Source organism: Adiantum capillus-veneris, chromosome 6, assembly GCF_014529385.1.
Source record: "Adiantum capillus-veneris isolate H3 chromosome 6, ASM1452938v2, whole genome shotgun sequence".
In the NCBI taxonomy this organism is placed as follows: domain Eukaryota; kingdom Viridiplantae; phylum Streptophyta; class Polypodiopsida; order Polypodiales; family Pteridaceae; genus Adiantum; species Adiantum capillus-veneris.
This window is the reverse complement of record NC_140936.1, coordinates 160,684,335-160,696,403: the sequence shown is the minus strand read 5'-3', so window position 1 is coordinate 160,696,403 and position 12,069 is coordinate 160,684,335. Positions and strand designations below refer to the sequence as shown.

General features: G+C 44.5%; 1 protein-coding gene across 1 annotated transcript in view; it reads left to right on the top strand.

Annotated features, from left to right (window-relative positions):
* The window catches only part of EBS3 (Alg9-like mannosyltransferase family), a 78,148-nt gene that overhangs the window by 32,111 nt on the left and 33,968 nt on the right, over positions 1 to 12,069 (top strand). Inside the window, exons 2-5 of the mRNA XM_086515044.1 lie at positions 859 to 952; positions 1,032 to 1,191; positions 1,268 to 1,488; positions 2,310 to 2,605. Coding sequence (XP_086371170.1) covers positions 859 to 952; positions 1,032 to 1,191; positions 1,268 to 1,488; positions 2,310 to 2,605 — 771 coding nt within the window. The remainder of the gene's footprint in view (positions 1 to 858; positions 953 to 1,031; positions 1,192 to 1,267; positions 1,489 to 2,309; positions 2,606 to 12,069) is intronic.

Below are 12,069 nucleotides of genomic sequence, written 5' to 3'. Positions count from 1 at the left end.
CAAGGGAGCCTCGGGATGCTTAAACAGGGCTTGGGCAACTGACATTGTCAAAACAGGGAATTACAGCATGCTGAAATTGACCTGCAGCTCATTGGAAAGCTTCCTAACCGCAAGGGAAAGTGTCCTTGACGTGTACTTTTGACCTATAGAGGGTTTGCGTCGTAATGTTGGCGAAATTGGGTCAAAAACCTGCAATTACAGCCATGAACAGGTTTGGACAGCTCGGTGAGAGATAGGTGAAAGTGTTCGGGTCGTCTATTTGCAATAAGAATAAAGAAATACCGAAAGGGCGCCAGTCTTTGGGCCCAACCGATGGACGGCGTCTGCTTGGTAGCGCTCTAGCTTCCAAGCCGTGTGTGTTTGAAGTGTTAATTCCAGTTACAGGTTTTATTTGCAAAGTTTCTCCGAGTCCTAAAATTTAAAGTAAATTTTTGGGTGAAAGCCAAAATCTACTGCCCTACGGGCCGGTTTCACCATCATGTACGTAAGATTTGTGATGTACAGCATTTGATAGGGTGCCTGAAGTGCTTATTTTAATTACCTCAATCGGAGTTCTTGGGAGGTAAAAGTGTCATGTTGCTCATAGAATCGCGACTGTTATCGTGCCCTTTGTACTTTCTTTGCAGTGATATTCTGGCGGTCCTGCAATGAAGCTTATTGGCACCTGTGATTTCCTTACCTGATAGTGTTGCAGGGAGGGATTTACAAGGGCAACAATTTTTTATGCTTCTTTGGAAGAAGTTTTCTGAGCTGATGTGCTTGCAAATATCTTAGGCTTGGTATTTCCTAGTATATAGACTGATATTCTGCATATTAAGCTTACAATTAATCCATCAACTGTGTCTTGTATTTGGGCAGTTCAGAATTTGCTTTGCGGTCATACCTATATTTGCTGCTCCATGCTCTTGTAGCTGGGCCAGCAGCATGGTGGTTTGGTGGAGGTCCTCGAAAGGTTTCGATTCTGCACTCATGGTTCTACTGATGGATGACAATATGAGAGTAAGTACCAACAATAAAGTTATCTGTAACAGGTGCATGTCTTCTATGCCACTCGACTAGCTCTTGGCTTTATATCAGCAGCATCAGAAGCAGCTCTTGTCTCTGCTACTTCAAGGCGCTTTGGCAAAAGGCTGGCTGCCTATACCCTCATGCTGCTGTGTTTTTCAACTGGATGCTCGAATTCTAGCACAAGTATGATTCGAATCCGTTGCTAACAGAAGAAAGGAAGAGTTGAAATCTGATATGTTGGTAATGCGTTTGTTGACAGGTTTTCTTCCTAGCACATTCTCCATGTACACTATAACTTCTGCTACTGCTGCTTTGATGTCTGGAAGGCCCCTCCTCGCGGTGATTGCCTCTGTGGTTGGTGTCTTAATAGGCTGGCCATTTTCTGTGCTTGCAACAGCTCCATTGGTGGGCTACGCTGTGCTGACAGGAGGGTTTCTAAGAACACTTTTTGTGGGCGTGTTAACTACAGTCTTTATCCTTGTAAGTAGAGTCTAGACTCCATTGTGAAGGTCTAAATGACGTGCTGTATTAGTACTCCCAATGTAAGTTTGTTGTGTGAGTGTGCTTGCATGCACACTTGTAAAGGGGGGGGGGAGCAGGGTGTGTGCATGGGGCTTTGATGTTTACACACCGTTTTTTAGTGTGTAGGTTTGTTGTGTGCGTGTGCTTGTGTGCACACATGTAAAAGGAGGGGGGGGGGGGAGGGGGGGGGGGGTGCGTGTGTGTGAGTGGGACTTTGGTGTGTACACACCAGTTTCAACTATAAAATCAATAGATGAAGGTGCTTTTGAATGTGCATGGATCCTTGAGCGAAAGAGATGTCATGCTTATATGCTTTGTCTGCAGCAGAACTAAGAGAAACTTTCCTCATTTGAGATCTAGTGGAGCTTGCATATTGCGAGTATGAAGCTAATGAGATCTGAGGGATGATTGCCTGACTTTTATGCTAGATTGCTGATGGGTTTCGTCGTTGCCATGGGGCTTAGGTCCTAATTCATGATTCTTGGTTGTGTGCTTGTATGCATGGCACAAAGCTGAGTGCAGAGTCCTGACTGGACCCCTATGAGCAATGCTTTCTAGCATTGTTGTATTCAGTAGATCTTAGACATTGTAACGATTGCATCCATGTGTGAGTATTCTTTTATGGTATTAGTAAACCTTGTACACCATGAGGGGTGCAGTTTGAATTGGGGATTTGGTTTACTCATAACGAGGGTGAAAGTTTAAGTGGGGATATCCTGAAAGCTCACTGTTGTCACTTTATTGGTCTAGTCACGAAAGCTTTTTCTTATGGCATGCAGATCTCATCAATGTTGGCAGACAGATTCTTTTATGGAAAATGGACACTATCAATCCTCAATCTAGTCATGTACAATGTCTTTGGTGATGGGGACAGCTCTCTTTATGGAGTGGAATCAAAAACATTTTATCTACGAAATGGCTTCAATAATTTCAATTTTGCACTTATATTGGCCCTCATGCTTCCAATTGTGATGCTACTGGCTCGAAGAAAGAAAGATTTTTCTCTGTTGGTCTTGGCATCACCCATCTATACATGGTTGGGCTTCATGTCCATGCAGCCTCATAAGGAGGAGCGGTAAGGCATTTTTCTTAGTTTCAAGCCGTACTTGTTTTTAAAGTAATTAAAAACAAGGTATGAGTAGGGCTCCCCAATCTCGAAAAAATAAAAATTCTTTCAAAACATCTCAAATGTATAAGTGAAAGGTAAGTCTAGGAAATGAAAAACCTCATGGAATTGGAAAGTCAAAGGGCTTTTCATGTCCATATAAAGAGGATTCGACCTTAAAGTGTGCTGTGATACATTTTTTTTTTGTCTTTTTATTTATTTTTCCTCTAGCGTTTTATATAGCTTAATTTTAAATTAAGCTAGTTTGACATGTAAAAAGTAGTAAAAATATCTCAACTTCTGCATCCTCTTGAAAGGTTAAAGTACAGTTGGGCAACAAGATAAGGAGATTGTAGATGTGCCAATGACGTCTTGAACACGTATTTAGTCTATGTCTTGGCAATTATTTCAAGATGCTTCAGAATCTGAAGTTGATCCTCTCATTGAGCTATGTGCATTGAGGGGTCATGACCATCTTTGAAAAATCAGGATTTTAACTTACAAGTTTAGTTTTTTGACCCTAATTGATCCCTAATACCCCCAGGAGCTTCGGGGAAGTGATGGGATCTCTGTACAGGTGATCTGGTGCATTTTCAGGGCAGAAAACAGAGAATTCAGCGTGCTGCAGATTCTTGCCAGGTTTGGGAAAGTGTCTGTATGCGCCGGGAAAGTCACCTTTGGCATGGGGATTTGGTCTGTGAAGCCTCCTACTGCGGTTATGTTGCCGAAGTCGGGCTAGAGTAGGCCATTTTCAGCCTGATAAAAGCGGAACAGCTCGTAGGAACTTATAGGATTTCACGCAAGTTTTATGAGAATAAAGAAATACCAAAGGGGCGCTGGTCTTTGGGGCCTACAGGGTGTCGTTGTTTGCTTGGTGGCATCTAGCTGCCAAGCCGTGGTTTGATTGAAGTGTCAATTCCAGTCATAGGTTTAATTGCGAAGTTTTTTTTTTTTTCCCCGAGAAAAAGATCCTTCTATTAGTTAATAAGACTACCCCTAGGGCTACAACCACCTCTACTAGAGAGGGCTACAACAATCATAAGGGGAGACTCTCCCAATGAAAAAACAGCATATGTACAATGGGCTAAATCAAGAGATGGGAGGAGGGAAAAGCCACACAGATGGACGGTAGTGCCATCTGAGCCCACCATGGACCATGGTGAAGAAAGGCCCAAGGCGCCAGAGTCGAAGGAAAGCCTCTCTACGCTCCCGCATGCGGTCGGAGCTGCCCTCGAGTCTCTCGAACTATCCCTTGAGAGTATGGATCAACTCTAGCCAAAGATTTCGAACTATCTCTGCTGGTGGTACAGGGCGAGCCTCGAAGATGCGGAAGCAGCGGGCCCGCCAGATGAACCAGAGTGTCAGGCCGTAGATGAGCTCCCAACACTCCTCTCTCTCACTGCACCACTCCTGTGGAGTAAGCTCTGTAGCAGGCTGGAGTGTAGGTCGACCCCCTTGGATCACTATCATCCTGCTGGTGGAGGATAGCTCAAACTGTAGTGCCGGGCCCGTGAGAGTGGACCAAGCAGGTGCTCCCCAAGTGTACTGTCCTGATGTGGAAAAAGCTGGCATCAGCTGAAGGACACGAAGTCAAACCTGCTGTGCCATAGGACAGTCCCAAAGACAATGACAGTGACTCTCCACTGGATGGCCACAAGCTGCACATGCTGCCGAGAGACCACTATGTACAAGCCAGCTTCCCACTGCAGTAGCTCTATGTGCAACCAGCCATTGCAACAAAGTGACTTGCCGTGGCTGTCTGGCGTCCCACAACCTCGCCCAAAAAGTTGACAAGAACTCAGCTATGAGACTCTCCTCCTGCTAATGAGGTGCTGCAGTAGGACGAGCCTCTCTCCGTGCTACCAGTATGTGACGTCCCAGTCGAACAATGTACTGAAAGAAAGGGACACTTGGATGGTCGGCTGAGGAGAAAGGGTCCCACTAAAACCACTCTCCAGGATCCCACTGCACTTGTGCCAGGGGATAGCTCTCCCAAGCCCCCAGTCTCCAGTGGCCAGTCTCAAGTGCTGCTGGGTCAGGATCTATGACACAAGTCCTCCCACAAATGCCCACAACTCGGATCCTCTGAAAACAACACTCTGCAACCTGTGGGGCCTCAACTGAAACTCGGTGTAAACGACCCTCGAAAAATAGGGAGGGTATAGTCTCTGAGCAAGCCTGAACTGCGATGAGGACCTTCAGTCACGTGAAGGCCCCCATCCATCTGGGCACTGTTGACTCGAGAGGTGTGAGCCACTCGGCTGCTACTGCCTCTGTGATGTCCCGACACGTGCTTTGTGAAACTGGCCTATAGGGCGGTAGACGTTGGCTTTCACCCGAAATTCTTTACTTTACTTTAGACGCACACACAGAACAATTTGCAAAGGGAACCTGCGACGAGAATTAACACTTATGCACACACACGGCTCGGAAGCTAGAATGCTTCAAGCAGACGCCCACAACTTGTAGGCCCCAAAATTGGCGCCCCTTTCGATATTTCTTTACACTTTGAGAGGATAAATTACAAAGTAGAGTCCTGGGAATTCTTTACCTGTATCCAGCTAGATACCACCTATTTTGGCCAAATTTTGGAAGCATAACAACCCCAAAACTTGCGCGAAACCAATTCCCCTGTTGGAACTCACTTCCACAGGCAGAAATTCTTTTGATTTCTGCCCAAAAACAGTAAATTCAGCTCGCTGTATTTACTGGTTTTTGCTCTGTTTTCAGCCCTAAACAGTCCCCGAACTGTCCTCCGCCAGTGGGCGTCCGTATGGTTGAAAAACAGTCAAAATACAACGCATACCAGCGCTGAAAACGCACCTGTTTGGTGAGGTTATGACCCTCACCGGTACTTGCTTTGGAGTAGCAATTAGCTACTCTCGTTCCTGCTGAAGGAGGCTCTCTTGCCATTGTACATTTGTCACAAAGTGATGACGTGGCTGCCAGAAACCCTAATTTTGCTGAAACCCGAACCCTAAAATCAGAAACCCTAACCCTAAATCCAAAAATCCTAATTCTGATGTAAACCCTAACCCTAAAAGGGCTGCAGAAAATGTTGATGTGGCAGGCCAACAATACGGCATCTCCGCAATTTACGGCGAGAATTACGACAGCAAGAAAAGCATGTTAATTTGCGGCAGTTTTGCTTTTTGGGTTGGCTACGTATGTTGGGAGAAAGAGAGAGCTTTTTTGTTTTATTTTAAAAGCTTTTGATTGGACAACTTTTTGGAATTTTCTTTATTTTATAAGCAAGAGAGAGAAAGAGCCTTTGCTTTATTTATGGGCTTTTGATTTTAGCTTTTGGGGCTCTGCTTTTAACAACCCTTGTACCTTTAAATTTGTGAGCAGGCCTCTCACAACTAAGAGCATCTGGACGCAGAGTTTGAGTGTGAGCGCCTGCCCGCACTCTTGTACTTTGAACTCATATTAATATAAAAAGAAATACCGAAAGGGGCGCCAGTCTTTGGGGCCAATATCTCTAGGCACGGAACTCTACTGGGCCAGTTTCGAATAAATTGTAAACTGTGAACTGTTTTGAAGTGGTTATTTGGTGCTGTCGTGGTAGATTATTGACTTGGAGTGTCCAAGTCTGTTACAGTGGTATCAGAGCACGGCCGATTTCTCTTCTGCGGGAAATTCGATCCCAATTTTTTTTCCGCGGCACCTATGGCTGCTGGCAAAGATCAACCGACTCCCTCTACATCCGGAGATGCGGGAAGGGATCACAACGAAGATTCCGGCAAGGAGTATGGCCCGTCTCGGCCTACTTAGGCGGAGCGTCGTCAATTGATCGACGATGCAACAAAGATGATGCTTAATTTTGCCAAGGACGTGAAGATGGCAAATATATGAGCAAGACCTCTTTGGAGGAGGTGCACACCCAGTGGCAGAAAACCACAACAACATCCCCAAAACCCGCTCTCAAGAAACCTCATGCTCCGAAGAAGTATACAGAGAAGGAATTAGAAGAGGTGGTCGATGCACGAATTGCTCAGCTTTTCGACGTGCAAAACAAAGCTAAAAAGCACGGCAAAAAGCAGAAGAAAGGCACTGACTTTCCAGGTTATTTGGGTCGTCAGTCGACTTTTGACAAGGCAAAGAACAGAAGAAGCGTGTTCGATTTGAAGGAGTACCTAGTTCTTCTTCTTCTTCTTCTTCTTCTGACAGTTCTTCTAGCTCATCTGACTCAAGCGAAGAAGATCGCAAAGGCAAAAAGCGAAGCAAGCAACAACGCTTCGGAAAGGGCAAGAAAAAGGCAAAGAAGTCTAAATCTCGCCCAGTGAGAGACAGTTCTACAGAGGACTCGTCTACAGACAGTTCAGACTCTGACGACAGCAACTTTTATGCAAAAGAAGAAGAATTTTTATAAAGCCAACCAATATGACTTTCTGGAAGATGAAAGCAAGAAAGTCCTAGAGTTTAAGGAAGATGGACAGTCAAATTTGACACGTATCGGGATATAGAGATGCTTCGAAGGCTTTGTCTTTTGTACAGCGGTTTGACATCGCTTTCGCGGGGAGGACGCTACTCAGAGCACTCTAAGATTTGGAGAGTTGCCTCTTACTTTAAGGAGAGTGCTCGAACTTGGTGGTCCATGCTTCTTTTAAACAAGACTGCGCTAGTTAAATGGTTGAAATTCAAGAGGCATTTTATTTCTTCTTGGCTAATTCGAGAGTATGGACGCGATATACGAATTGCTTGGAACCATCTTCGGATGACCAAGAAGGATACAGTGGGCGCTTATTGCGAGAGATTCTGGAGCTCTTTTCTGCCTGCCTCTTCATTTAAGAAGATCTCGTTCAAGGAGCAGATTGAGCGGTTTACCTTGGGTCTACGTACAGAGATCCAAGATCACTGTTTAGAACAAAATTCAGCTTCCATTCAGGAGTTGATGAGTCATGCGAAACGGGGTTTTGCCATTCACTCTGGTAGTCTGACCTACCCCACAAATGAGATCATGACACAAAGAGTTGAACAGACTTTGAAAAATGAAAGTAGAAAGAGAAAGAGCAACCCGAAATAGAAAGATAAGGATGCACGACCCAAGCTTACTCCTCAAGAGAGGGCTCTCTACATAAAGGAGGGGAAGTGCTTTGAATGCGGGGAAACCGGGCATATCTCCGCGAAGTGCCCTAACAAGGCACCGAATGAACAAGATGAAGAAAGGCCAGAAAGTTCCAAAGCAGCTGAGAGACGTGGCAGAAAAGGCAGATAAAAAGTAGAACTGGTACCACATTGCGTGGGGCCTGAACCGAATCAAATGAATGAAAGGACAAACTTTGCCGCTTTTTGGGCAAAGTGAAGATTAGGAAGCTCTTTTGAAGGAGCCAAGGCCAACTTCTTTTCACTTGGAATTGACGGCTCGATTTGGAATTATGCCTGATAGGCTGAGGCCACAGGTGGAGGTAGTTCGAGTGGCACACGGACGGGATGTTGCCATTACACCAAGCATTGGCAAACTTAGGGCACGAGGAGTTTTACGTATTTGCCTTGGAAGGTTGTGACGTTCTACTTGAAATCCCTTGGTACCACAACAACTACGCCGTGGTTTACTACTGGCCCGAGAAAGCAACTTTGCCAAATGAAGGGCTCAGAGATTGTACTTGATGAATTTCAGTTTCTTTACTTTTTTTTTTGTTTTTGGGAGAGAACTGAACGATGGATAAAGGTCGAATAATATGTTTTGACCTGAACAAAAGAACGCCAAGATTTTCTCCACACTCATGCTGTTTGCTTTTCAGAGGGCCTGCCAGGCGAGTTACCATCCGCTCCTTCTACTATTGATCTGATACCTGGAAGCACACCACCGAACCGACCACCTTATCGTGTGAGCTGAGCCCAAAACGAAGAGATTATGAACCAAGTGAAAGACCTCTTGGAAAAGGGTCTTGTCCAGCCTAGTACTTCACCGTATTGCCCTCCAGTGTTGTTGGTTTTGAAGAAAGATGGATCTTGGAGAATGTGCATCGATTATAGAGCTCTCAACAAAATCACCATCAAGAATAGATTTCCGATTCTTAGGATCGATGATATACTCGATAGATTATAAGGATCCTCGTGTTTTAGCAGAATTGATTTGAAGAGTGGATATCATCAGATTCGAATCGCACCGGATGATGAACATGGTTTTTCGAGAGTACAGGCTATTTGTTGGCACTTTCTTTGACGATATTATTGTTTTCTCCAAGAATGAGGCAGAACATAGAGATCATCTGCTTCAGGTCTTTCAGGCATTACGAGATCACAAGTTAGTGATTAATGTGAAGAAAAGTGAAATTTTCCTACCAAAGATACACTTTTTGGGACAGCAGCAGGAGTGCAAATGGATCTGGCCAAGATAGAGACTATCCGTGATTGGCCCGATTTGAAGAATGTCCACAAAGTTGGAAGCTTCTTGGGATTGTGTTCGTACTATAGGCGGTTCATTCGAAAGTTTGCAGAGGTTGCTTCCCCTTTGCATATCTTGACAAAAAGGAGTCCCTTTCTTGTGGGGATCCACAGAAGTGACTGCCTTTCAGGAATTGAAACAGAATTTGACTATAGGACCAGTTTTTGACTTTGCCGGATTTGCAGAAGTTGCTTGAAGTATATTATGATACTTGTGGTCGTAGTCTGGATGTGGTTTTCATGCAAGAAGGCCAATGTCATTGTCTATGAGAACCGATTGTTTCAAGGCCAGAATTGTCAGCACAGATTTGTGAGAAAGAGCTTTTGGCGGCTATCCATGATCTTATTCAGTGGCGACATTACCTACTCGGAGCCGATTTTACGGTTTTCACAGATGATGGGAGTTTACGCTACTTTTGTCACGGAAGCAGCTATCGGAAAAAGCAGATGCAGTGGGCAAACATCTTGTCACGGTTTACTTCTGGATTGTCCATGTGCAGGGACAGAAGAAATTGGTGGCAAATACTTTGTCCCGAAAGCCGTTGGTACTGGCTATTTTCGCGATACATCATAGGAACTTCGAGGATATGGTCGGTCAATACGCCACATAATAGATTTTGCAGATGTATTTAGTTGAATACAAAAAGGGGAGGTAGTAGCGGACTATTCCAATCGGGATGGCTACTTGATGAAGAAAACCATGTTGTGCGTTGCACAGCCGTTGAGGGAAAAGGTTCTAACCGAATGCCACTGTCCGCCTTTTACGGGTCACCGCGGCATTGCTACCACCTTGAAAGGGGTAGAGAGATACGTCTTTTGGTCGAGACTCAAGAAGGATGTGGACGAGTTTGTGCGCAATTGCTTGGTATGCCAGAAGGTCAAGTTTGACAGGCATAAAGCATAGGGATTGTTACAGCCTTTTACCCATATCCACCCGCCCTTGGGAGAGTATTACAATGAATTTCATCTCTCGAGAACAGAGCGTGGGCATGATTGTTTATTGCCCAGGTCTTCAGATTACATGGCATGCTTGAGACGATTGTCTTCGACAGGGACCCTAGGTTCACGAGTTTGTTTCGGACGGCTATTTGGGAGAACATAGGCACGCGGTTGCAGTTCTCGTCGTCGCTCCACCCGCAGACTGACGGGCAATCAGAGATTGCTATTCAGTGGTATTGGATTTGTTGAAGTCTTCTTGGTTGGATCAGAAGACTACTTTGGGAAATGTTTTTACCTTTGGTGGAATATGCCTACAGAAACACGTTTGACTCTTTGATGGGGAAGATGCCATTTGAGATTTTTGAATTTGCTACAAAGGTTCTACCCTTCCTTAGCGCGAAAGATAAGATTTTTCTTTGAAGCCGACCAGTTCACGAGAGACTCGGTCCGGAATGCTTTGCAGAAATTTCAAGAATGATAGAAAAAGGTAGCAGATTGCCACTGTCGCGATTTGAAATTGAAGGAGAAGGATTGGGTGCTCTTACATTATGGGAAGGCACGACCGAGAAAGAAAACAAAAGGGAAAGGAGTGGCTTCTTTGTAAGCTTAGCATGACATAGTGTGAACCTTTCCAGGTTTTCAAAAAGATAAATGATATCTTCTTTGGACTGAAGCTGCCAGAATACTTGGAGGATTCACAATGTTTTTTTAATGTGAGTCTCTTGAAGCCTTTTGAAGGCGACATGCCTGTTGATGAACAATCCAAATTGGACGAAAATGGGCAGATACTCGTTCCAGAACAGAAATTGGCACAGAAAGAAAGAAAGAAGGTAAAGCGAACCGATGGTTCTTGGTTAAATTCAAGACCTACTTCGCATTGGATGCGAAGCGAATGGAGGAGGAAGACCTAGCAGATATTCTTTGGAATGTGAATCTTTACCTCGAAGCTTTTGATTTAGCATAGTCTATTCCAAACGGAATCCAGAATTCAGCTTGGCTGGAGATCTGGTGCAGTGAGTTTGCACCAGATCTCCAGCCAAGCTGAATTCTTGTGCAGTGGGTTTGCACAAGAGGGGAGTTACTCTGTTCCTTTGTCAACAGATGCCTCGATTTTTGAATACTAGAGTCATTGATGTCTCTTTGAGCTTTAGGGATACTGAGAGCTGACAATATTCTTCTGGGTGACTTTATGAAATGGAATTCCGGAATATGAAACTGATTTGTTCTTGACTTGTTTTTAAGTGCAGGAATTGATAGACGAAATGACTGCAGCATTTTGGTCTAAATGATCTCGAATAGACATGGTTGCAATAGGGGTTAGTCAATCGGGCATCGATGAGGTCCCGACTGGATCTAGATGCGATTGCTAGCTACATTGCCGATAAATCATGGTCTAAGATCCGAATGAATATTGAATGTCATGTGATGTGATTGTCGATTGGTACATGTGCTAGATGTGTGTTCCTAGTGCGTAGTATTAACAGTCAGTGTCTGCTAAGACAGTTTATGGCCTCTGTCTGTTTTGCAGGCGTAATCGAGGGCGATTACAATGCTTTCAAGAGAGGGGATGTGACAAAGTGATGATGTGGCTGCCAGAAACCCTAATTCTGTTGAAACCGTAACCCTAAAATTAGAAACCCTAATTCTGATGAACCCTAACCCCAAAATAAAAAACCCTAATTCTGATGTAAACCCTAACCCTAAAAGGGCTGCAGAAAATGCTGACATGGCAGGCCAACAGTATGGCATCTCCGCAATTTATGGCGTGAATTACGGCAGCAGGAAAAGCATGCTGATTTGCGGTAGTTTTTCTTTTTGGGCTGACTACGAATGTTGGAAGAAAGAGATAGCTTTTTTGCTATATTTTAAAAGCTTTTGATTGGACAGCTTTTTGGAACTTGCTTTACTTTATAAGCAAGAGAGAGAAAGAGCCTTTGCTTTATTTATGGGCTTTTGATTTCAGCTTTTGGGGCTCTGCTTTTAGCAACCCTTGTACCTTTAAATTTGTGAGCAGGCCTCTCACAACTCAGAGCATCTGGACGCAGAGTCTGAGTGTGAGCGCCTGCCCACACTCTTGTACTTTGAACTCATATTAATATAAAAAG